This window comes from Nicotiana tomentosiformis, chromosome 12 (genome assembly GCF_000390325.3).
Source record: "Nicotiana tomentosiformis chromosome 12, ASM39032v3, whole genome shotgun sequence".
In the NCBI taxonomy this organism is placed as follows: Eukaryota; Viridiplantae; Streptophyta; class Magnoliopsida; order Solanales; family Solanaceae; genus Nicotiana; species Nicotiana tomentosiformis.
The window spans coordinates 44264515-44290876 of record NC_090823.1 but is presented as its reverse complement, the minus strand read 5'-3'; the positions used below and the strand labels follow the sequence as shown (position 1 = coordinate 44290876).

The 26362-nt window shown below is 37.6% G+C and overlaps 4 protein-coding genes across 4 annotated transcripts; all 4 read right to left on the bottom strand.

Annotated features, from left to right (window-relative positions):
• Window positions 1-1963: 1963 nt before the first annotated feature.
• On the bottom strand, window positions 1964-4995 carry LOC138902557 (uncharacterized). Its single transcript, XM_070190439.1, has 4 exons — window positions 4101-4995; window positions 3811-4004; window positions 2968-3320; window positions 1964-2567 (listed from the first exon to the last, which is right to left on the bottom strand). Exons 1-4 carry the CDS (start codon window positions 4993-4995, stop codon window positions 1964-1966), a joined length of 2046 nt encoding a protein of 681 aa, XP_070046540.1.
• Window positions 4996-5726: 731 nt separating this feature from the next.
• On the bottom strand, window positions 5727-6587 carry LOC138902556 (uncharacterized). Its single transcript, XM_070190438.1, has one exon. It carries the CDS (start codon window positions 6585-6587, stop codon window positions 5727-5729), a length of 861 nt encoding a protein of 286 aa, XP_070046539.1.
• A 183-nt stretch (window positions 6588-6770) lies between these two features.
• On the bottom strand, window positions 6771-15538 carry LOC117280711 (uncharacterized). Its single transcript, XM_070190437.1, has 6 exons — window positions 15464-15538; window positions 15231-15281; window positions 15058-15117; window positions 14952-14959; window positions 13884-14284; window positions 6771-7580 (listed from the first exon to the last, which is right to left on the bottom strand). Exons 1-6 carry the CDS (start codon window positions 15536-15538, stop codon window positions 7291-7293), a joined length of 885 nt encoding a protein of 294 aa, XP_070046538.1. The 3' UTR covers window positions 6771-7290.
• Window positions 15539-15637: 99 nt separating this feature from the next.
• On the bottom strand, window positions 15638-16829 carry LOC138902555 (uncharacterized). The gene is made up of 3 exons (XM_070190436.1): window positions 16733-16829; window positions 16492-16637; window positions 15638-16162 (listed from the first exon to the last, which is right to left on the bottom strand). The coding sequence occupies exons 1-3, from the start codon at window positions 16827-16829 to the stop codon at window positions 15638-15640; spliced, it is 768 nt and encodes a 255-aa protein (XP_070046537.1).
• Between the last annotated feature and the right edge of the window lie 9533 nt (window positions 16830-26362).

Genomic DNA, 26362 nt, shown 5'->3' with positions numbered 1-26362 from the left:
CGGCAGAAGTAGTGCCTTCAGCAGAGGCTTAGTTAGTACAAACCCAAAATAAGCATAAACAAAAGAATTTTTTTGGCATAACATCATAGCAAGATGTATTAACTTCTTCTCAGGAAGTATTTGAGGGTGTTGATCACTTTGGTACAGAAGGCGTCATAGGAATTTTGAACGTCCTTGGCGAGTTTGTCCATCTTTTCACTCATAGAATTGAAAGTCTTGGTTCCTTGTCTCCGTGTGGCTCCTATGTCCATCCTGAGCTTGGCCACATCTGTACCTATTTCCTTGGTGACGTCCCTAAATTTATCTACCTATTCTTTCATCTCTACAAGAAGCATCTTGACTCCATCAAGGTAACTCTGAGAGGCAGTCGACTGAGAAACTGGTTGATCATTTTGGACTTCAACTGATGCTGGAGCAATTTCAACCTTGGCTCGCCTAACTCATCCATCATCACCCAGAGTGTACTCCATCATTGCAAACGATGTCTTATCATAAGTACTGGTGATGTACTTCGGTATAAAGGGTGCCAAGTCTACTTTCATGACTTCTAGAATATGAGAGATGAGAAGACCATAGGGCAGACATGCAGCAGATGAGGATATGTCTCTGATACTGTCAAGCATATAATGATGAATCCACACAAACCAATCAAGACGTTTATTATTAACCAGACAGTAGAGGACAAAGACATCTCTAGTGGACAAAGAGCTAAGGGACCTAGATCTGGGAAGGAGAGTAGTGGTAATCATGTGGGCCAAGACACGGTGTTCAAACTTAAGATTTTTGGGGCCAATGTCAGGGGGGTTATCGGACAAAAATATTTTTGCTTCATCAAACGATACTTCAAAATCTTTGGGACAAGAATTTTGGACAAATACATCATACCCACTAAACTTGGGGGAAAAGATCTTTTCCAATTGGTATGAGTCTAAAATGATTCTAGTCCCTAAGAATATAGATTCCAAATCATCTTTATCATTCACGAAAAAATTTGCATAAAACATTATAACAGGTTCTTCATACGCAGAATTTCCAATAATGTCACAGAGAGGGGAAAGGTGCTGAAAATCGATAATTGCAGCCACATCACAATGAAGACTTTTCATAAGAGAGAGACTTACAGAGCATCCATAAGCCATGGATTTTAATTTGTATGATTCAAACCTTATCCTTCTTGCATGCAGCCTTTTTGGGGGTTCGCTCCATGGGTCTTTTGCCGGCCTATTTTTGGCTAATTGGAGGATTTTCAGATGATTTGCTGGTTTTATTGTCTGTTCTGAGAAAATATGAGTCATTGGACGACTTCACATCCACAGGCACTTCGGTGTTAAGTGGTTTTTGAAACCTTCGACTGCATCTGGTTGCAGAGGAGGGATTTCTTTTGGCCATCGTGTGAGGGTTATTTGGTACAGAATGAGAGGAATATTGGAGATGGAGGGTTTTATTGAAAATTTTGGGAAGAGCGAAGAGGCGCCTTGGTTAATGGAAATGCCAAGTTCAGACAGAAGTGATGGTTTGGCAGTGACTGAACGACGATACTTGCAAAAATTATGCTTACACAGAAAAGAAATTAGATCACATATAAGTAAGGAAATAAAATATTCTAGCATAGGGTAAAATATTTTAAACACTTCAAGGAAATATTTGATTTACAGATTTGGCACAATGCCAATGTTTTTTTGGATAAGGCAAAATCTTTCTTCCAAAAGAGGTTTTGTAAAAATATCAGCAATTTGAGAATCCGCACCAATAAACTCTAAAACAATGTCACCTTTTGCTACATGATCACGGATAAAATGATATTTAATTTCTATATGCTTTGCTCTAGAATGATGTACAGAATTCTTTGATAAACAGATAGCACTAGTATTGTCACAAAGGATAGGAGTGGATGTAAGAGATAAATCATAATCAAGAAGTTGGTGCATAATCTATAGAACTTGTGTACAACAGCTTCCAACGGCTAGGTATTTTGCCTCAGTCGTTGATAGTGCAACACAATTTTTTTCTTGCTATGCCAAGATACTAATGCATTTCCTAACAATTGACATGTCCCACTGGTACTTTTCCTATCAATCTTGTCTCCTGCAAAATCAGCATCTGAAAAGCCTCTTAGAGAGAAATTGTTAGAGTGATCATACCATAGTCCTAGTTCAGATGTACCAATTAAATATCTAATAATTTGTTTAACAATAGCGAGATGAGATTCTTTAGGAGTCGACTGAAATCTAGCATATTTGCATACACTGAACATGATATCTGGTCGACTGGCAGTTAGATATAGTAGAGATTCAATCATCCCTCTATACATGGTTTCATCAACTAGTTTTCCATTGCTATCTTCATCTAGCATGGTAGTTGGACTCATTAGAGTACCAATAGCCTTAGCATCTTCCATCCCAAAATTTTTGATAAGTTCCTTGGTATATTTGATTTGGCAGATAAAAATCCCTTTAGGTGACTGCTTGATTTGAAGCCCAAGGAAGAAGGTTAGTTCTCCCATCATGCTCATTTTAAATTCTCCTTTCATGGAAAGATAAAATTCTTCACAAAGAACAGAGTTAGGGCTACCAAAAATAATATCATCTGCATAAATTTGAGTAATAAGATTACCTGACTTGGATTATTTAATAAAAAGAGTTGTATCGATATTACCTCGTTTGAAACTTTGATTTGGAAGGAAAGAACTTAACCTTTTATACTATGCTCGAGGAGGTTGTTTGAGACCGTACAGGGCTTTAGTCAGCTTGTATACATGATTTGGAAAGGTGGCATTTGCAAAGTCAGGTAGTTGCTTCACGCATACTTGTTCAGAGATATAACCATTTAGGAACGCATTTTTAACATCCATTTGAAATAATTTGAATCCTTTGTGAGCAGCGAAGGCGACTAGTAATCGCATGGATTCAAGTCTTGACACAAGCGCAAAGGTTTCATCATAGTCGATTCCTTCCTGTTGAGAATAACCTTGAGCCACTAGTCTTGCTTTGTTTCAATTTGTTTCTGAAGTCCCACTTAGTTCCAACAACAGAAGAGTTTTGAGGCTTTGGAACTAGTTTCCACACTTCATTTCTTTCAAACTGATCTAATTCTTGTTTCATAGCACTAATCCAATGAGAATCCTTTAGAGCTTCATTCACTTTCTTGGGCTCAATTTGAGAAATGAGAGCTACATGAGATTTGTTCTTTTGAGATTTCCTTGTAGTTATTCCCTCCTGTGGATCTCCTATAATGAATTTGTGAGGATATCCTGGTTCACTCTTCCATTCATTTGGAGTAATTACTGGATTCACCCTTTCTTCGGTAGTCGACTGATCTGGCTATAGTAGGTCAAAATCTTCTGGTGGTACTTCAGCTGATTGAGTCTGTTGATTAGCTGACTCATTTTTATGATCCTTACCTACAATAACTGATTAGGAGCACAGGAAATTTCCTCATCTTTAGGAATATGTTCATTCCTTGGGCGAGGGTTAGTATCAACAAAAACAACATGAATTGATTCTTCAATACATAAGGTTCTATTATTATAAACTCTGTAAGCTCTACTTGAAGGGGAGTAACCAAGAAATATACCTTCATTACTTTTTAGATCAAACTTATCAAGATTATCCTTCCTATTGTTATGGATGAAGCATTTGCATCCAAAGGGGTGGAAACAGCTGATATTTGGTTTCTTACCATTCCACAGTTCATAAGGAGATTTTTGTGAATTGGTCGAATCAGACATCTGTTGATCATGTGACATGTTGTACTCATAACGTCTGCCCAAAAATGATAAGGTAGAGAGTTTTCTACGATCATGGTTCTTGCCATATCCTGTAAGGTTCTGTTTTTACACTCTACTACTCCATTTTGCTGTGGTGATCTTGGTGAAGAGAAATTGTGAGAGATTCCTTGATCGTTGCAGAAATTTTCAAAAGCTCTGCTTTCAAACTCTACTCCATGATCACTTTTGATAGTAGAGATATAGTATCCCTTTTCTCGTTGAACCTTCTTATAGAAAACTTCAAAATTCTTTAGAGCATCATATCTGTGACTAAGAAACATAACCTAGGTAAATCTAGAGAAATCATCTACAAGAACAAAAGCATATTTCTTACCTCCTATACTAGCAGTTCTAGTAGGACAAAATAAATCCATATGTAGCAATTGAAGAGGTTTAGAGGTAGAAACAACGTTTTTGACTTTGAAAGATGAGCGAGTTTGTTTTCCTAGTTGACATGCATCACAGATATGGTCTTTCGAAAAATCTAGTTTTGGGAGTCCAATAACAAGATCATGTTTAGACAGTTTTTGAATAGTATGCATGCTTGCATGGCCAAGTTTTCTATGCCAAACCCAGGGATCTTCAACCATGGATGTAAGACAAATTTGATCCCCAATTGTTTCTAAGTTCTTGATAGTGTAGACATTTCTGTCTCTCTTACCTGAGAGAATGATATTACCTAATTCATCTTCTATAAACCAACCATGTTTCTTAAAACGAGCTTCATAATCATTGTCACATAGTTGACTGATGCTGAGAAGATTATAGCCAAGTTCATCAACTAGGTAGACTTCATCTACATCACAAGTTGAGCTTAAAGGAACTTTTCCAACACCAATAACATTTCCTTTGGATTTGTCACCAAAAGTAACTGTTCCTCCATCTAGCTTGGTGATTGATTTGAACAGTTGTTTGTCACCCGTCATATGTCTGGAACACGCGCTATCGAGATACCATTTTCCTTTTCGATTCTTCTTGCGGTGTTCCTGTAAAACAAGATTACTCCTTTTTAGGTACCCAAGATTTCTTGGGTCCTGAATGGTTAGACTGCTGAGTGTTAGTTTGATTTGAAGATTTTGGTCTCTAGACCCATCTCCTGTTGTTTTTGAACCTGCAATGATTTGAGATGTGACCTCTTTTACCACAATAGGAGTAGGATGAGCTGTTAGAGTTAATAGTACTACTTTCAACTCTAATTCTGTTCCTGCAATTATTAGTACTATGGCCATTTTTACCACAAAAAGAACAAGCGATTTTCTTTTTGTGATGAGCAGTTTGATTTGACTTGACTAGACTGAGGCTCGTGGTTTTTTGCAAGCCATTCAATTGAAGCTTAAGTTCATTTACTTTATCTTGAAGCATATCCCGTTCAATTTTGCATACTTCTACTTTCAAAGACCAGTCTTTCTTCTCTCTCTCTCTCTCTCTCTCTCTCTCTCTCTCTCTCTCTCTCTCTCTTATTCTCTCTTAGTTTTTCTGAGCTCATTTACTACTCTTTCTATGTCTGCAAGAGCAATATCAACAAATTCTTGAAGTTCATAACAATTGGGGCATAAAGGAGTATGTACCTCACTAGTTCCTTCATCTGATGCTGAACAAATTCTCTTGAGTCATCTTCCTCATCATTGCTGTCTGCCATTGGTCCAAGTTCTCCTGAATCTTCATTGTCACTTAGAGCCATGAAACATATGTTAGCAATTTCTTCGTGATCAGATTCTTCCTCATCACTCCATGCCCCAAAAGCTTTCTTGTTTTGTAAGTTTCTACTAAGATTCTTCTTTAATTCCGGACAGTCGGCTTGATTGTGACCAAACTTCCCACATTCGTAACATCTTCCATCATTTTTATCAACTTCATTTCTCATCCTTCCTTTCCTGAAGTTGGACTTCCCTCTTCTGTTATTTCTGTTTCTTCTCATCATGCTGGTTACAACTTGAGAAAGCATTGCAATGTTTTCATCTTATTCTCCTCCTCCTCCTCCTCCTCCTCCTCCTCCTTCTCCTCCTCCTTCTTCTTCTTCTTCTTCTTCTTCTTCTTCTTCTTCTTCTTCTTCTTCTTCTTCTTCTTCTTCTTCTTCTTCATTTTCTGGTTCAGCCACAATTGTCTTGAAAGCAACAATTTTCTTTTTCTCTTGAATTTGTCTGTCAAGATGAGTTTTCTCAAAAGAAATTAGATCACCTCTGAGCTCATCATAGGAAATTTTATCCAGATTTTGACATTCCAACGTAATGACCTTTGCCTGCCAAATTGTAGGTAGACTTATGAGGATCTTTCTTACCTGTTCGCCACTTTTAATAGGTCTTCCAAATGATTTGAGGTCTCCAAGTATTTTGCTGAACCTGGAAAATATTTCTTCTACAGATTCACCATCCTTCATCTGAAATAACTCATAGTCCCGAACCAAGAGGTTTATCCTAGTCTCTTTCACTTTGTTGGTTCCTTCGTAAGTGACTTCCAGTTTGTCCCACATTTCTTTTGCAGTTTTGCAACTTGATATCGTTTCATATTCTTCTCCACTGATAGCATTATACAGTAGATATTTTGCTCTTGCATTAGTAGTGGTGACAGTAGTTTGATTATCAGTGTAATCATCCAAGTCAAGAGGATCAGTAGATATGATGACTTGACCATTTGCATCCTTCTTGGGAGGAATTGGAAGATTTCCCTTTTTGATCACACACCATACTTTGATGTCATACAACATAGTATACGTTTCTATGTGAACTTTCCAGTGAGAGAAATGCTGACCGTTGAAGTAAGGGGGTCGGACCTGAGAGGTCCCTTCTTGAAAGAGAGCACCAACAATAGTATTGGATCCCATGATCTTTTCCTCACTAATGGTTAGGCAAGATTGTGAGCCTTGCTCTGATACTAATTGAACGTACAAGGAGGGGGGGTGAATTGTTGACTATTTAAAAATTAGTCGACTAACACACGTATTAGTTAACTGATCACAATGCAGAATGAAGGTAAGCAGTGAAGAAGAGTAAATAGCACACAACGATTTACACTGGTTCGGTACCGTTGTGGTACTTACATCCAGTTTTCCTTGGGTCACAAGGGTTTCCTTAAGATCTTTGAAAATGTTACAATTCAGATGGTTTTAACGCGTTCACCATCAACGAACAATGTCGCACTTTGAGTTCTGAGTAATTGACACAACTCTCTTTTGCGTTCTAGATCTTTCTATCTTTTGAGACACTGATAACTAAAGATTCCAGTGTTTAAACTAATAAGTAGATAGACTTAGAATACAATGTACGCAGTTGCGCAAATGCTGCTTGAGTTTTGCAGTAACTTATAGGCAAACATTGTTGTGTGTATGTATTTTGATCCAGCAAGGTATCTCTGATTCTTTCAAAGGGCTGAGTGTTGTATTCGAGCAGAGTGTCTCTGATTTCTTCTTGGAATGCTCTTGGAGTTCTCTGTTACATACCAAGAGAGATGGGCTAGATATGGAGTGCACTGTTCCATACCGAGATGCTTCATATTTTTCTTGAGGATGGGCGTATGTCAGATGGTCTTTATTTGGTGGATTTTAAATAATCCAACGAGTGCTTGATGACAAGAAGCACCACATCCAAGTATCTCCTACTATAATGTGTTTCCCACTCAACTTGTCTCCCATGTCTTTTGTCCTTTATTCTTCCCCTTTGTTTGATTTGAATTGCAACTTCCCTTTGCATCAGCGTTGATGCTTTTGATCTGCCTGGAGTGAGCTTAACTCTGGATGAATAAATTTGCTTCTCTTGATTGATCATTGATGTAGCAACAACATCTTGCTGAGCATCTCTATTTTTCCTTTTTGTTAGTCCTGCAAATATAACATAAGATAATATTGTCATCATTGAAACTTAAACTTAAACCTATCAAACTTGATACCAATACCAGCAGATAAGCAAAAAAAAAAAAATACATTTGTAACCTGTTATTTGCAACACTTTAGTATATTGATTCTATAACGAATCTGGTTACTATGACTATATTATAAATCCAAAAGAAGATGCAATTTGAGACTTATCAATTTAAGTCTCTTTTGCAGGAAGGCATCACGACGTCTCGGTGGTGCAAAAATTGCATAGACACTACAATGCTTCAATTTGTCATTTCTTCTAGTCATGATCCCATTTCTCCTTCAAAAAATGGAATATTTGGCTTAATCACAATAACGTGAATTTGCTGCGCTAAGATCTTCTCTGCCATTTAATTCTTTCTCTTATTCAACCAACCAAAAATTCTCATTGAATTTTTTTTTAAGTCTCAACAGAAATTAATTACTTTGAATTCCTTAAGATTGTTGATAATCTGTGTTCGAAATCAGAAAATCAGAGAAGGAACAAACGTTAATTTAACAAACAAAATATTAAATAATTCCTTTATTTTAGCAGCTGAAGTGCTGGGGAGAGCCTTAGATGCCCTGTTTGACAATCCAGATTTTATATGCTTTGGTATGCCAAAGTGGAGTCACAACATCAACTATCTATCATATGCAGATGATATAATCATTTTCTGTTCTTCTCACTATGGGGCAGTACAACTTATTATGAATGTATTGGAGGAATATGAGGCAGCTTCAGGTCAGAAGATCAACAAGGAAAAGTCTTCCTTTTATATGCATGAAGGTGCACCTGCAGATGAAGTTAACACTATCCATTTGATCATTGAGTTTCAAAGACACCCCTTCCCATTTACATATTTGGGATGTCCTATATTCTACAACAGAAGGAAGAATGATTTTTACAAGAACATCATTTTCAAAGTTCAGGAGAGGCTATCATCATGGAATGGTAAGCTGTTATCAATTGGTGGCAGGGCAGTATTGATATCACATGTTTTAGAGACCATGCAAATACACCCCTTGTCAGCTGTGAATCCACCACGATATGTGATTAACCAATTACACAAGATGTTTGCTAGATTTTACTGGAGCAACACAGGTAATGGAAGGGCAAGACACTGGGCTTCACGGGAGAATTTATGCCTATCTAAAAGTGAGAGAGGTCTTGGTTTCAGGTCATTACATGATGTGTCAACGACATTGTTTGCAAAGCTTTGGTGGAACTATAGAACAAATGACTCATTATGGTTTACATTTATGAGAAACAAGTATTGCAGGAAGATCAATGAAGTAGTGGTACCATGGAGACATGGATCTCATGTGTGGAGGAAAATGCTTCAAATGAGAGATGAGGTGGAATACCAAGTATGGTGGCAACTGAGAGTGGAAACTCCTACTTCTAGTATGATAATAGGACTAGACTTGGAGCTCTTTATCAAACTTCAGGTCCAGACCAATGGTGTCATGGATCCATAAGATATGTTGATGAAGTGATGGAGAATGGGGTATGGAATGAAGTAATTTTGAGAGAACTACTGCCTGATGAACTTGCTGATCATGTTTTGGAGAATATCACACCACTTTATTATCACTCTATGAAGGACAAGCCTTGGTGGCAACTGGAAATAATAGGTAAATTTACAATGAAATCTGCATGGCCATAAGAAGGAGAAGGGAGGAAAGCAAATTGTACAAATTATTTTGGGTGAAGGGGCTGCCTTTCAAGATCGGTTTCTTTATGTGGAGGTTATGGAAAGTAAAACTACCTTTAGATGATTGGTCTAAGGCTGGGGTACTTTATAACCTCAAGATCTTGGTGCTGTAGGAACCCTAAATAAGAGACATTGCCTTATATCTTCTTGACATCTCGAGCTGCTATATTTGTGTGGAACTACTTTGGTGCACTTGCAGGGATCAAAACAGAAGGGAAGCAACTTTTACAAGTGATAAATGAATGGTGGACCAAACCTGCTAATACAAGTTTAAAGGCAGTGTATCAAGCTATGCCAAGTCTGATAGTTTGGCACTTATGGAAGAAGAGGAATTCAGGAAAGTATGGAAAGAATGTGTCCTTTAATAGGTTGATCTTTCAGATATCAACCTCAATACAAATGTTACTGAAGGTGAAAAGTTCAGGCTTCAAGGGTATTGCTCCTAACCACCAGGATCTACACGAGAAGTTGTTACATCATGTCCCTAGATTGAGTTATACTAAGGTGTTGTGGTAATTGCTTATTGATGGTTGGATTAAATGTAATACTGATGGGGCATGTAAAAGGGATAATGGAGGAGCTTCATATGATTTTTGCTTAAGGGATAGAATAGGGGATCTTATTTATGCCCAGGCAGATGCAGTTGAAGCTGCAACTAATAACATAGCTGAAGCACAGGCTATTCTTGAAGCTCTCAGGTACATAATTCATATGCAGTATCCGGCATGTATAATTAAGACTGACTCTTTACTCATGAAGAAAGTGTGGGAACCACCTTGGAACATAACTAATCAAATTGATAAAATCAAAACTATACTGTCTAGTGGTGTATTCCAAGTAGTTCATGTATTGAGATAAGGCAACAAGTTAGCCAATCATTTTTCTAACTGGACATTGGATCAACAAGCCATTATACATGTGCACTCTTTTTGGGAACTAGATACACAAGTGAGAAAGATTCTGAACAATGACAAGCTCCAAATAACCTTAAGGTAAGGACTGCCAAGACAAAGGATTATTGATGATGGATATAAAATCAAGGAGAAGTTTTTTGATTGGAAAAGGGGAGGAGGAGAAGGTATGCTGGAGGAATGGGGTAATCTATAAGGGAAGTAGATGACATTACACTTCCATTTCAAATCCTTAGGGAGGAGAGAAGGAAGAATTTTTCCTTTAACATATTTTATGATTTTGCAGGTACTTTGGATAGGGCTTGGCTCAATGTTGTGGACAAACCTATATGGGTAGTATTAGTATCATTGATACTCATTCCCTATAGGTGCAACCACCACATAGGTCAGCCCAAATATACACGCAACAAGGCAAAGAAAAGGCTGTACATAAACCTTAACTTCTGGATCCATATTCATGTCCAGAATGGAGGAAACATGAAGTACTACAATAAACAATGCAAATTCCCTTGCATCTACTACTCTCTGAGGATCACACAAAGTAATCCTAGCAGAGCACATCAAGCTACAATGACCAGATACATGCGCAAGTACTTTATACTGCCCATATCATATATGACTACCCATGGGACTTCTCATCTTTATGCAGATCTTTTTAGCAATAAGTGGAGGAGTTACCAGATACAATGGACATCTATCACACACGAGGAAGCTAACTATAGCAGGTTCGTAGCAAGAAGGATCAGGAATGAAAGCGTAACAAGGAGCCAAAGATGCAACAACACAACTGTTGCCTTGTCCTGGATTTGCATCATGCAAGGTCTCGCGTGCAATCTGCTTACAAGGCAGTCCTTTTCAAGCTTATATTTCAGTCAAAGAAATCAGGTAGAGCTGCCTAAACCTCAAAATAACAAGTGCAAATGCCTAGAATAAAATGCAATGAGAGGCAGCTTTCTCAAGAATCATGGTTCTTAGTTCTTTTTGTATTATCAAAGAAGTGTTTTGCACATGACTTTGATATTAGAATTCATGTATTTTCAGTTTTTTCGCACTTTCATTTTGTGAGACTTCCTGACACATTTTTGTTTTATTTTAATTATTAATAAAAACAATACCAGGCAACCAGTCTAGTGGTATATTTTCTTAAAAAATATTAAATAATTCCCATTCCACAAGTTACTTGTGTGTCCTTAAGGAATTTAATCCCCTCATTGTTGCCCAAGGTTGTGAATTAATTCCTCCCAGGATAGAATAAAATAAGTATTTTGTGATAGCGGCACTACAAATCATAAAACTTCAGCAAACTCAACAAACAGAGCAAATCATACTTGATACTTATATTTATTTCGAAAATTATGTAACATTGTAGAAAAGAGGAGAGAAGTTTTCAGATTTTCCATGTCTTAAAAAATGAGGCTAAGCTTCTAAATTTATTGACAATGAAAGAGTGAGATGAAGAGGTGTAATTCAAAAGGTGCGTCTTTCATTTCCCATTCATACCCATTCCCGAAACCTAATAGAAAGAAGCACTCATAACAAGTAATACAATACAAGATATGTAGTAATAGCCATCTAAGGGTAAAATAATACCATATTAACACTAATACTACTGAAACAAGAAGACATGGGGAAACACTCAACTGCCTATAACCTTCTACCCTAATCCTCAACCTCCACATCCTCCTATCAAGGGCCATGTCCTCGGTTAGCTCAAGTTGCACCATGTCCCACCTGAACACCTCTCCCCAAGACTTATTTAGTCTACCTCTACCCCTCCTCTGACCCCCCAATGACAATCTCTCACACCTCCTGACTAGGGCATCTGTGCTTCTCCTTTTAACATGCTTGAACCATCGAAGCCTCGCCTCTCGCATCTTATCCTCCATGTGGGCCACTCCTATCTTGTCCCTAATAACTTCATTCCTAATTTTATCTAACCTAGTATGCCCACACATCCATTTCAACATCCTTATTTAAACAACTTTCATCTTCTGGACTCCCAAAATAATTACATCGACTAATTTTAAGTTAAAGTGCTAAACAATACATCCATCTGGCAAGAATATAAGGAAATTATTAGAAGAAAATAGGTGCGCAAGTATTAACCTTAATTAATGAGTTTGTCTGGTCAAGACAATGTTTAGCTTTTGGTATGTAGATCAGGAAAAGATAATTGATTTAACATGTAAGAACTTACATAATTAACCTAATTTGGAGGAATAAATGTTCGTCTTCTCAAGCCTTTACCATACGATCCTCAAAGCGCCTAGAGCATCAAGAATGCTACTCCAGTACTTATCTCAGGACTACAAGCATTTGGCAACTTGTTCAGTCACAAATATATTTAGTATTTTTTTTAATTTTTTCAGTATCACTGGGTGTGTTGTATTATCTTTAAAAAGGAGGGTAGATTGCCTTACCTCCAAGATTACAATACTAGGGAGCCCGTCCTAATCAAAAAACCACAGAGATATGTAAAACGCATTTCTGTGCCAAACAATTACAAGTTGCAAAGGCTTAGCTTACAAACAAATTAGCCTTATCATACTTTTTTCTAATGCTAGGTACTATAAATTTATCCAAAATGAAAGATCCTTTGATTTCCTTGGGCAAATGGAGGAAGGACACGTACATCTTACTCTCCAAATTGTTGGAAGCCATTTTTGCCAAGTAGTCCTTCACCTGGTTAGCTTCCCTATAGCAATGCATATGAATGAAATTGGCTTGGCTCATATGCTGTGAGATATCGTCGATCGTGTTATTCATTTTATAATTGCTAGTGTATCTTTCTTTGATCATGTTGATTATCAGTAAAGAGTACATTTCGAGTATGAAGTTTGTAAAACCATTTTGAATACACCATTTAATTCCAGCCAAAGATGCAAAAGCTTCTACTTCATTGTTGTTTCTATAGTTTGCTGACAGATAGTAGGCCAACAAAAGTCACCCTGCTCATTCCTCAATATGCCTCCTAGCCATGCTCTACCATTTTCATGGATAAAGATTCTATCTGTGTTCAACTTGAATGACCCTTGAGGTAGCTGCATCCATATTACCATAATAGCTTCAGGGATGGGCTGTAATCTGGCCATATCATTATAGTATTTGACCTAAGGCAATGTCAACTTACATTTGGGGAAAGTCCTATGTACAACATCCATGATATTCCAAATGACATGTTGCTTCATTTTGTAGAAGTTGAACTTCTTTTGATCTCCATATTTACACAAGCATCTATTATTCCATATTTCCCAACAGGTGATGATTGGGATGATCTGCAAATTAATATTATTTGTGAACAACATTGTTGGACATTTGTTTCCACCAGTGGTTCAACCACCCTCTAATATGTATTTGGACATGTTTAATTCTCAGGTGAGCACCTATTGCTTTCCAAATATACCTTGTTGCATCACTTTCCATAAAAATATGTTGTATAGACTCATTGACATGGTTAGTATAACAAACACATCTAGAAATAATTTGTTTGCCAAAGTAAAGGATTACTTCATTGAATGGAAGTTTTGACAACCATAATCTACAAGTTAGAAAAGAAATTTTAAAAGGAATGCTAGAATGCCATACCTTACTAAGGAATTGATCCATAGTTTTAATAACTCTAAATATGTTCTGAGTAGTTTTATTTGAGTACCTACCATTATTAGAGAGATCCAATATAGCTTGATATGGGGAAGTCTGATTTCCAATGTTGATTCCTTTGATATGGTCCACAATATCATCTGGGATTGTATCACTGAGTTTTTCAATGTTCCATTCACCATTGTGAATGTACTCTTTCACAAGAATTTTCGGATTCTTCCTTTCATTTGGGAAAAGAAGTGCAAAAGGGCCCTTCCTCGACCAATTATCCCACCATATATTAGAGTTGCCAGAGTTTACAATCCAATGAATATGTGGCTCAGCTTTTTCTCTTATTTTCCTCAAATTTTGCCATGCATGTGAATCCCCAGGGGCATATTTCTTGCTCACGGTATGGGATCTTGAGTAGTATTTCTGAGTCGTGAAATTAGCCCAAAGGGATGGAATGGTCCTGAGTCTCCATCACCTTTTAGTGGCTAAAATATTATCAAAATCAATCATTCTTCTAACATCAATGCCTCCTTCATCACATGGGAAGCATAGGTTTTTTCATGATCTCCAATAATATTTTCTTTGCACTCTAGAGGAGCCCCAAAAGAAGTTAGCAAAATACTTTTCAATCAAGTTAAAAGTATTCTTCGGGGGGGCATGGCAGACAGAGTATAAATAGGAAGAGATTGAAGGACATGCTTTATTAAAATTAATCTACCACCGTAAGAGAGAATCTTACCATGCCAACCATTAAGCTTTTTAACAATTTTATTAACCATACGATCAAAATATGCATTATTTTCCCTTCCTACATAAATTGGACAACCTATATATATAAAAGAAAAATTCTTGTCCATATAACTAGTGGCAGTTCTGATTCTATTGATTCTATGTGCACAAGTATTAGAGGCAGTTAAGAAGAAACTTTTATGACTATTGACCATCTGTCCAGAGATATCTTCATAATTCTTAATGGTATTCATGATAAGATTAATAGAATCATTATTGCCACTAGTAAAAATAATAATATCATCAGCATATGCAAGGTGATTGATCTGTGGACCTTTAGTAGGCATAGAGAAAGGAGTGAAAGAGGCATCAATGTATAAATCATTAAGAGAGCAAGTAAGTACCTCAGAAGCTAAGATGAAAAGGGTAGGAGATAGGGGGTCTCCATGTTTCAAACCTTGACTCGAGGTAATAAAACCTTTTATATTACTATTTATAATAATAGAGTACCAAATGCCAGAAAGTAGATTCATGATCATCCAAATCCAAAGTTTTGAGAAACCAAATTTCCTAAAAACTGAAGTCACAAAGATTCAAGAAAGTCTGTCATATGCTTTAGCCATATCAAGTTTCAAAATAACATTAACACCATTATTATTCTTAGTAATGTATTGAACAATTACCTGTGCTAAGAGAATATTTTCAGAAATAATCCTGTCTTTAACAAAACTACTCTAATTAGCATTAATTAATCCAGGAAATAGAAAATTAAGTCTAATAGAGAGAATTTTTAAAATTAATTTGTTATTGAAATTAGACTGACTGATAGGTCTAAAATTACTAAAGGAGAGAGGGGAGTCAATTTTAGGAATAAGCACCAAGAAAGTATGAGTATAATACTTAGTCAGAAGGATACCTTTGAAGAAGTCTCAAACAAGGTCATTGATGTCATCTTTGATAATGTCCCAACAACTGTGAAAGAAGGTGCCATTGTACCCATCAGGTCTAGCAACACTAGTGGCAGACAAACTAAATACTGCATGTCTTATTTTATCCACATTAGGCTCCTTATCCAGGCTGTCTTATCTTCTTAACTGATCTTAGTAGAGATGCAGTTCAATATAGAGAGGTCAAGAGTAGGAGTCAGAAGATTGAAGTTAGAGTTGAAATGCCAAATAGCGGCTTTGGCTATTTTCTCTTCACCTTGAACCCAATTGCCTTTGTGATTTTTAATCATGTTCAATTGCAATCTCCTTCGTTTTTCTCTAAGCTTGCTATGAAAAAACTGAGTGTTTATGTCTCCTTCCTCAAACCACTGGATATTAGGTTTTTGGCTGAGTAAGGAGTCTTGCGTGTTCAACCATCTAGTGTATTCTGCATGAGCTTTGTTGGTTTCCTCCCTATCTTCCTCAGTATTGTTGGTAATTTCAATTTCCTCTATATTCTGAATTTTATCCTCCCATTCAAGGACATGAGCATGAATGTTACCAATTTCTTCTCTGGACCATTGACTCAATCGTTTACTAAGTAACTTCAGTTTGGATTGAAGTCTCCATATACTATTGCCATTGATACCAGTATCCCATACTTCCTTAATAATATTGAGAAAGCCTTCCTACTTAGTCCAAAAATTGAGGAGTAACTAATATGATTGGTAGAAGTATCAGATGATTTCATCAGAAGTGGCCTATGATCGGATCATGTCCTTACTAGATGTTTGATAGTAGTATTTTAATATTTTTGAGTCCATTTATCATTGACAAACACTCTATCAAGACTTTTTCAAATTCTTTTTCTTGGTCTTCTATTATTGCACCATGTGAATTTAGGACCATAATAGCCAATATCAGTAGTACCACAACTATTCATACAATTCTAGAATTCCAAACTTCTATGCATCCTATGGGGTCTTCCACCAAGCTTCTCCTCAGGATCAAGAATGACATTGAAGTCCCCTCCAATGAACCAGGGGCCACTAATAGAGAGGCTGATGTATTCAAGGTTGTTCCACAGCTCTCTTCTTTCTAGAGTATTACATATAGCATAAATAGTTGTGATGACAATGGGGAGATTACTTGCACCATTTTCAACTATGATAGAAATATTTTTTCATGATTTTCAATGACAGATGTTTGACGAATATTTTTCCATAAACACCAAATCATTCCATTATCATTGGATATACACTGTTGAAAACCCAGAAACTTCCTGTATCCTTCAATTTTGTCTTTGCTAACCATTGGTTCCATGATTGCAACAAATATGGTGTTGGCAATTTCCATTATGTTTGGCTGATATTTCGTGAACGTTTCGTCACTAATTGGTGAATGTTGGCAATTTGAAGGTTTGAAATATTTACAAGTTTGACCAGGAAGTTGACTTTGATGATATCAGATTCAGATTGTGATTCTGGGAATTGGAATAGCTTCGTTATGTCATTTGGGACTTATGTGCAAACTTTGATCTGAGTCGATTAGATAAGGTTCGGCACGCATTTTGGAAGTTGAAAGATTCAAGTTCATTAAGTTTGATTTCAGGTACGATTCATGATTTTGATGTTGTTATGCGCGATTTGAGGCCTCGGGTAGGTCCTTGTTATGTTATGGGACTTATTAGAATGTTCGGACGGGGTCCCGAGGGGCTCGGGTTTGATTCAGATTGATTTCAAACCATTTTCCTTCATATTTGCATTGCTAGTTTCTGCTAATGTCTGGTGCACCAAATGTTCTCCGCAATCACGAAGTAGGAGGTGCGATCGCATAGATGAAAAATCTGGAGCTAGGCAGTTTCTTAATCACGGTTATGATTGGATGACCGCGTTCATGTAGCTTGGTGTTGGTTACAGTACGCGTTCACATAGTAGAGGCCACGTTCGCATAGGAGAGGCCGCGTTCGCATAGAGTTGAGATAGGAAGTTGGGAGGTGAAAGATTCTTCAACCCGTTCGCGTAAGATGGGACGCATTCGCGAAGGTTGGGCACCTATGTGCTTCACGTTTGCATTGTTAGTGTCGCGAACGCGTAGAACTTTTGGATGGCAGTGTAATTTGTTCTCCACGATCACGAAGGTTGTTCCGCAATCGGATTGAGTACCCCTGGGCAGTGAATATAAAGTACTCTATTTCGGAGGTTTCGTCTATTTTAGCATATTTGGAGCTATGGAGCTCGGATTAAGACGATTGTTTAGGCGATTTTCACCGTGTGGATTGGGGTAAGTGTTCTCTACTCGCTTTTGATTATATTTCATGAATCTATTTTTATTTTTCGCATTTGATTGATGATTTCAAAAGAGAAACTGGGTTGTTTTTGTCTAAAATTTCATAAAGTGAAATTTTGAGTTTTGAACATCGATTCAGAGTCTGATTTGAGTGAAAATAGTATGGTTGGACTCGTAATTGAATGAGTTGTCGGATTTTGTGGGTTTTGTTGGGTTCTGAGGTATAAGCCCATGTTTGACTTTTTGGTTGACTTTAGGCTTTTGATTAAAGATTCCACCTTTATCGATTAGGTTTGCTTCCTTTGGCATTATTTGATGTTCTTGAGTTGCTTTTAGCTAGTTTTGAGCCGTTCGAAGGTCGGTATGTGTGGGGTGGCATTTCTAGAGTATTGTTTGGCTTGCTCGGTATTGGATTCAGCTTGTTCAAGATAAGTAACACTTCTAAACTTAGTCCTGAGGGTATGAACACCTGAATTTTTGTGTTATGTGTTGGTTTTGAGGTGACGCACATGCTAGGTGACGGGCGTGTGGGCATGCACCGTGTGAATTATGACTCAGATGATTTTGTGGTGCCGTGTAGTTATCTATCTTGTTTTTATCCATGAAATTCCTATGTGTTAGAGTAATTGAGCTGTGATCCATGTTATAAATCATATTTAGGCCAAGTACTTATTCTTCTGGGACCCACTGAGGTCATTTCTGCTGTTGAGTTATTTGCTTAAATTGTAATTACATACTCAGTCATATTATTTCATTTGCATATCATATCTTAGTCTCTTTTATCAGTTGTTGTCACATCACGTTTTCATTGTTTGGGCTCATTGGCATGAGATTTGCAAGCCCGAGAGACTAGAAACATTTATGAATGAGTGAGGCCGATGGCCTGATTGTGAGTGTTGATTATAGGATCGGGCTGCATGCCGCAGCAGGCCATATTGGCTTTATATATATTATTATTATATGAATCGGGTTGCACGGCGCAGCATGACTTATAGGCTTTATTATTGTGGGATCGGCTGCACGCCGTAGTAGGCCAGATTGGCTTTATATTAGTGCTTGGGAAGGATCCGCCCCTCCGGAGTCTGACATACCAGCAGTGAGTGCAGGTACCTACGGAGTGCGAGTGCCGAGTGATTGAGAGTGTTGAGTGATTGGGGATGTGTTGAGTGACTGAGTGTGCTGAGGGAGGTTGAATACCCTGAGAGCATGAGCACATGAGTTTATCACTGTGGTGCATTACATTTGACATGCATACTTGTCATGTAGGCATAGAGATGAATTTCCTCATGTTGTTCGACATTGTGACATTCATGACTTCACATGCACATTGACATGTAGGCATAGAGATGTACTTTTCTCATGCTATCTTAGATTGAAACATCTTATCTGTTGTTGAAAGGTTTTGGGAAAAATCACAGATTTCTGACTTACTCATATTTTGGTGATTTCTGTAAAAGATTTGAGTTTTACTGTTATACTTGAAAAACATGCCTGTTTTCTATAACTGTGAACGATTTGAGCATCATATCCTTGAGTTATTTCCTATACTACTTTTATTATATTGTTATGAGTTATTGTTGGCTATTGGTGTTGGACTCTGACTGTTGTCCAAGCTCGTCATTGCTTTCAACCTAAGGTTAGGTTTGTAATTTATTAAGTAGATGGGGTCGGTTGTACTCATACTACACTTCTGCACCTTGCGTGCAAATTTTGGATGTTGATGTTGTTGTATATGGCGGAAGCTGGCATTGAAGATGTACCTATGTTCCGGTCATAACTGTCTCTTGTTTCATGGTAGCTTTAGAATTTTTAATCTGTTCATGTATATGTAAAACAAATGATGTATTTATTTTATACCAGCTTTGCAAATTCTAAATCTTAGAAGCTCATGATTTGTACTACTAGTCCTTAGGAATTCTTTGTATAACAGTTCAGTTATTTCATCATTATTTTCTCAGTAAATCTCATTGAATTAGATTGTTGTTAATTGGCTTACCTAGAGGGTTGGGTTAGGTGCCTACACGATTAGTTAGATTTTAGGTCATGACAAGTTGGTATCAGAGCTCTAGGTTCATAGGTTCTACGAGTCATGAGCAAGTGTCCAGTACGGTCTTGTGCATTGGTATGATGACGTCCATACCTATCTTCAAGAGGCTACAGGGCATTTAGGATAAACTTTCCATCTTTCTTTCCTTATCGTGCGATATTGATTTAGCTTGAAGCGTATCTCTTTGAACTCCTTCCACTCACTCATATACGTATGTGAGTGCTCGGTATCAGCTGTGCATCGATGACTTACGATTCCATAGAAGAGGTGCGAGATGCATTTTCTATGTTTTGGTGATGGGCTAGTCTAGAGGACAAGAGGCCAGGTTTGGACCGCATCTTAGGCTTGATAGTTTCTGATGTGTGAGCATGTGCTTTTGGATTTATATGTTTGGTAGTATCCCTTTGAGTGGAATTTATGGCTTGGTGAGTGGTTGGATGGCTATATGATGAGCATGATATGACTGTGGGATGTGTTCAGATGGGTTGAATGTGATGAGAAGAGTTGCTTGGGATGTAAAAAAGACTATTGGGTACTTGATTTCTATGTTGATGTGTTGTATATTCTCGAGTTATGATCGTATTAAGGAATCTTTCATGTTGTTTATTTGTGGAGTGAGTAGATTCTCAGGTCTTGTTGATGAGTCTAGACTCAGGAAGATTAAGTGATTGCGTAGTAGTTATGATCGTGAAAGGGTATAAAGAGATGTTAGTTGAGGCTAAGTAGGTGGGTTATTACCTGTGGGGTAATCTACGGATGTGTGATCCTTATGATGTTGTGTGGAGAGTTTCTTTCTACTAATGGGTTATATGTGTTACGATTTGAGCTTAGATCGGTGGTGAAAGTTGACCTGACTGTCACGAGGATGAATGCAAGCTTAGCAGATGATTTGGGGCATTTTATGGGTTGTGTTGCAGGAGCTTGTGAAGGATTTAGTTGAATCTCATAGTGGGATTATGGCAGTAATAGAGTATGGGTATTGTGACTCATTGGATGTTTTATTCTATGGTTTTGAGCCAAGTGGGGAGTTTACCATCGACCATTTGATTGGATGGTTATGTGTTGTATTGGTTTTGGTCTGAGGCATACTTGTGGATCGGTTATGACTTGTAGAGGTTGGTTTTGAGGATGAGTTGAGTAAGGAATTTCTTGATGCATGATGTATTATACCTTATGGTTATATGGAAGTCTTGGAATGGTTTAGGTTTGCTGTTCATGATGGATGTAATATACTAAGAAAAAGGATTTTGCTTGGTTACATTAAGGCGAGGTTAGTTCTTTGGGTGTTGTCGTGCTAATGGGGCACAGGTTGTTCGGCCCGTTTGGGCGGTGAAATTGAGTTCGAGCAGAGTGGATGACTCTCGAGAAGGTTCTAATGGATTCAATATTTATATAGGGGAATTGAGAATTTTCCGAATTTGTATATGGGTAGAATATGAGATTTTCATTAGATGTTGTCGAGACTCGCGGTATTTTTATATCATTATGTATTCTACAATATCAGGAAGGTGAAGGAAACGACTTTAGATTCACAAAAGGTCTCTTCAGAGTGGGTGTCTCAGATGTGGTGCTTTTGGGGGTGCTTAAGAGGGAATACAACGGCTTATGAGCCTTAGGGTGGGGTGGTTTTATGCTAGGATCTCTTGTGGTGAGCTTTGGGTAAGGATCGTGGTGTTCTAGCAAGGAGAAGTGTCAACTTGATGGTAATTCAGAAGGAACTCAGAGAAATAGGACATCTTGGTAGTAGGTTGGATCAGCACGGTAATAGATATAATCGGTTCTTTGGGTACTTATGCTGTGGCGAGTCTATATAGGTGTTTTTTGGTAGTACTCTTGGGTTTGGCACCTGCGTGGCTTGGTTGAGTTAGAGAGATTCCGTTCTGATGGCTTGGTTATGTGCAAATGGGCTTTGAAGTGTTCTCGATAATTTCTGCCATAATTTGAGATAGATATTATCTACATGTATGAAGGGTATGTTGCGTGTTGTAATTTTCTCCTGGATGGGATCAAGTGGAAGGTTTTTGACTGATCGAGTATGTATTCTGTTGGTAACTCAGAGTTGATTATGAGGTTCTCGTACTTATCATATGATGGTATGATAGATGTGGTGTCTTGTATGGGATTGATATTTGCATGTGCAAGGTCACAGTTCAGTTTTTAAAGAAAGGTCATGAATTCTTAGACAACATGGACAGTTTCAGATGACTAGATGAATGTTATTACTACTTGGTATTGCTTGAGAAGGGTGCGCGTTTTAGAAGGCGCACCGTGTTTTAACTTAGGGATGCTTTATTGGTATTGTGGTACTCGGCTAGTTGATCAACTACTGATGTTCAGATTTTTCTATGTGGAATAGAAGAATTATAGAAGTATTTCTTGTGGGGATGATTATGTATGAGAGATGTTTTAGTCATTCGAGTGGTGGAGTTGGGATTGGCTATGGTGATTCACGTGTTCTATGGATTTGGAGACTGAGAGTTCTCAGAAGCAGATTGTTTCGGGGTTGCGGCCTGTGAAGATGTAGCCAAAGTTAGCTAGATGATGGTACGTGTTATGGTTAAGTCATTGTGGATTTTGGAGGGATATTTTCCCATTTGGGGATGACCCGAGTTGATTTGGGGGCCCATTGGTAGGCCCAATGGGGAGGTGTATTCAACACCAGGTCGAATTTATTGACTCAGAATTGTTAGTGTTAAGGGGTGTGGCATTCTGTTAGAGTTGAGCTTGTTAGTGTTCTGATATGTTCTATGTGTTACTATTCTATGCTACGAGAAGTCGTGATTTGTTGGTTATATGCACACATGATGTGGTTCTATTTAGGCCTCGTAGCAGAATTCGAGCAAGATGGTTATTGAGGTCTGGAATGGTTGATTGTGCCTTAGTTATGGTCTTTCCAGGCCGTGGTATATTAGGTTACTTTCTTCTCCATAGTTATGGTCATGCGCTTCATGTACTTGATGTCGAATTACGTGTGGTTGCTGATTTTGAGCATTGTGGCTTGAGGTATTTCATGGGATTGGTATTTGGACGGGGTCACGCATTGCAGCGGAGATATGTTGGGATATGATCCTTTGTGTAAGATTCGTGTGTTTTTGTTCTACTATGTATGATGGGTTCGTAGCATTGCGGTTGTGGTGATGCTTGTTGATCTTGCTGGATGGTTCTCTCATTTGCGTCATTTTCCATTTTTGATTGCATTTGAATCGTTGCTTATTGGTGCACGGATTGCACGGTCTGTGGTTTTAGGTTGTATAGGTGGCATGTCAGTAGAATAGCTCTGTTTGATGAGATGGGTTCATTGGACCTAGTATGGGTGCTATCAGAATTGATTACGTTATGTTTGGAAGAATAATATCGGAAGTCAGCTTAGAATTTGACTTTGGTTTTTGTCGGATGAGCGAGAGAGCTCCATGACTTGTTGACTTTGGTTCTTGTCGGACGAGCGAGAGAGCTCCATGATTGGTTCATCATCGAAAGCGTACGAAGGTTTTGAATGATAATTTACTTGATACGAGGTCCATTACCTGTACCGAGCTTGTTTTTGAGCATGTACTATGATAAAACATTATTGCTACGAGTATGCGAGTTATGTGGTATACCATGTGATTATATCTTGGCTTATGGTTATGGCTCGATATAGCTTATTCAGACTTATACATTGTGTAGATGCGACATTCAGGTCTTTTAGGAAATTTCGAATGTTGGAAATTGGATTCTACGGTTTACGGACTAAGGTTGAAGTAATGATCTTTAGTTAAGTTGTGTTGTCGGGCCTATATGGAATAGGGTGACGTGGGATCACCCCCGCATATGTGCATGGTAAGGTTACATGGCAATTTGATGGCTTTGGAATGACTCTAGGAACGTTTGAGGACGGACGCATGTTTAAGTGGGGGAGAATGTAACGACCCGACCGGTCATTTTGAGTATTTGCATTTCGTTCATCTATTTGAAGTGTCGATTCACTTCGTATGATGTATTATGACTTGTGTGTATCGTCGGTTTTGGTTTTCAGGTTGTTGATACCCAATTTTGCCCTCATATTTTATAGATATCCTATATACTTTTAAAATATCATTTTTTGCATTATTACCCAATTTACAAGAGTCATACAAGTATTTTCTATAATTTTCCATAATTTTTAAAGCCTTAAAAATAATTTTCTTGCATTTAAATTATTTGAATATGTATTAATTACCCCTTTAAATTATCTTGTGCTGACTTAATCATCCAAATTTATTACTTGCATCTACATATATGTTTCATAATAATTTACCTCATTTTCATATAATTATATTTGTATTTTAAAATAACTATTTACACAATTTAGAAGTAATAGCTCATATTCTATACATAATTATATTTATTATATTATTTATACTAAAATAGAATTTTTATAATTTTATAATATTAAGCTATTATTTTCAAGCATTTTACTGCATAAATAATATTTTTATTATTTATTAGTATTTTTTATAATTTATTTTTAATGAATTTCGTGTATTTAAATTGTAGCCCAACGTTTGAGTTAACTTCGGACCCAAAACCTAGCCCAATAATCCAAGCCCAAACCAGATAACCCTTTTAATGAACCAGGTCACAACCCACTTCAAACGACCCGCCCCACCGGTTTAAAGAAATCCTAGCCATTGATCTCCCAAAATCAATGGCCCACGATCACCCTTTCATTTTTAATTACCCGCCCTAACCCTAATCCTCACATTTCACTCTACCCAGCCACCCCCAAACGCTCTCCTCTCCTCTCAGACCAAACCCTAACCTATATATCTCCAAACCTCTCCAAATCCGACTCTAAAATGGAATCAATCACTGATTCGCTTACCTATTTTGTGGTACTTCACTATTGTACATACGTCTGTGGTGTTACTTAGTTCTTGCCCTATTTTTGGCAAGAACTGCCTTTTGAAATCATGCCTGGTTGGCTTCGATGTTCAAGGATTCAGACTGTATTTTGTCTACGTACACTCGAAAGGAGGCGATTCTTGCACTCCTAGTTTGATTTACAGTTGGTTGAACCCAACTAGGGTTTGATATCTCCATATCCTTTACCGATTCTGATTGCATGAGATCTTTTCTTTCCTTTTCTATGCTTAAATTGATTATTTTCCATGTTTGTTTTCTTAATCGACTACTATATAAACCCTTTTCCCATCTCCCCTAAAGCGGAATGACTACCGCTACAACTACTGTTACCACTACTATTATTCTCTCTACTCTCATTCTTCTATACTTTTTGCACTCTTGGTTGTGGCTGGCTAAAAGCCAAGGCCACTGGAATTGTCTTTAATTACCTCTCTAGTGCGAGCACTTCTCGGGGCTCGTTTGACGCTCCTGTGAACTCTGATGCACTAGGGGTGTGGAATTCCTGTTATCATTCTTATTTGCTACTGGCATTTGGTGATTCATCTCTATTTGCTGACTGAATTTGCAAATTTTAAGTGTTCAATCCCCTACAATTACGTTTCTTCCCTATTTCTGTTCATGCTTCTGAACATCTATGTTATGTGGATCTTTCTAAGCCTATATGGTACTGTGCCGACCTCGCTTTAAATTTATTCTGCAATCCTTCATCAGAACTTGTATAAGTTTGCTTATGTTCATTTAGTGTAGTCAATGTGGGAAGAATTCGAGGTTGTTATGCTTGTTTGAGGCTGTCATGTTTACGTATGCTTAAATTCTACATTGACTGTCTAATATTAAACCTTTTCTCATGTCTCACTTATGAACACTTGCCCTGAAACTCTGAGGAATTATTCCCTGCCCAGAATTTGCTTAGTAAGTTTCTAAATCATTTATGTAGGCTCTACTGTTGCCCTTCTTTACATAAATCCTATGCTTTAACGAAACATGCGGCTTTAAGAATTGTAATGTGATGTTTAGCAAATTCTGTGCTCTTCAGTATCTCCTAGGTTCCCAGTTGAATCCTAATACACTTGTTTTTTTGTAGTGTGCCTGGTTGATTGGTTTAAGTTCTGAAATCTGTCTGCTCTACTTGACCCTAAGTTGGCAGTACCCTCTACCAGGATACGTTTAAACCTGTGAACCTCTGTGTTACACTCAACACAATCAAGATTCTTATTAGCTACTATCATGCCTACTTGCTTGTTTGCTTGCCATTCTCTGACTATGACTTTGTTAGACCTTCATGCCTTAAATTCCTAGTTTTGAGTCTCTTTTAGGCTAATTCACGCTTTACCATAATCTTGTTGTTCTTCAAACTAAGCATGTATGCTTACCATATTGACCCAAGTGATATGCCTCCTCAACTCTGCTAATGTTGCACATGCTATACTCTTTCGCTTGTTATGAACCTATATTGTTATTCTTTATGCTAAAACGACCCCATTAAGGCTGTTCTCTATTGATTCTTCAGTTTTCATAATTAGATCCCCTGCTTGAAATTGCCTTGAGCTGTTTTTGACCATGTTAACGTTTGAGACTTATTTAGAACTAGTCTGTTATTCTATAATGATCAGTCATATCCCCTAAACCTGGAAAATGCAAGCACGAACTCGTCTTGTGTGTGTCATGC

What these genes read in the sequence shown, in the direction of transcription:
- LOC138902557 (XM_070190439.1), bottom strand. Translation starts at nt 4,995, where the DNA reads ATGGCCATAGTACTAATAATTGCAGGAACAGAATTAGAGTTGAAAGTA. An exon ending in TAGAACTGCTAGTATAGGAG is followed by an intron (nt 4,005 to 4,100) that starts GTAAGAAATATG and finishes AGAATTTTGAAG; the next exon opens with TTTTCTATAAGAAGGTTCAA. An exon ending in ACAGAACCTTACAGGATATG is followed by an intron (nt 3,321 to 3,810) that starts GCAAGAACCATG and finishes GACCTACTATAG; the next exon opens with CCAGATCAGTCGACTACCGA.
- LOC138902555 (XM_070190436.1), bottom strand. Translation starts at nt 16,829, where the DNA reads ATGGAAATTGCCAACACCATATTTGTTGCAATCATGGAACCAATGGTT. An exon ending in GTTTCTGGGTTTTCAACAGT is followed by an intron (nt 16,638 to 16,732) that starts GTATATCCAATG and finishes TTTCTATCATAG; the next exon opens with TTGAAAATGGTGCAAGTAAT. An exon ending in TCATTGGAGGGGACTTCAAT is followed by an intron (nt 16,163 to 16,491) that starts GTCATTCTTGAT and finishes TGGACTAAGTAG; the next exon opens with GAAGGCTTTCTCAATATTAT.
- LOC117280711 (XM_070190437.1), bottom strand. Translation starts at nt 15,538, where the DNA reads ATGGCACCTTCTTTCACAGTTGTTGGGACATTATCAAAGATGACATCA. An exon ending in AAAATATTCTCTTAGCACAG is followed by an intron (nt 15,118 to 15,230) that starts GTAATTGTTCAA and finishes TTCAGTTTTTAG; the next exon opens with GAAATTTGGTTTCTCAAAAC. An exon ending in ATTGGATCTCTCTAATAATG is followed by an intron (nt 7,581 to 13,883) that starts GTAGGTACTCAA and finishes TTATATTTGCAG; the next exon opens with GACTAACAAAAAGGAAAAAT.
- LOC138902556 (XM_070190438.1), bottom strand. Translation starts at nt 6,587, where the DNA reads ATGGGATCCAATACTATTGTTGGTGCTCTCTTTCAAGAAGGGACCTCT.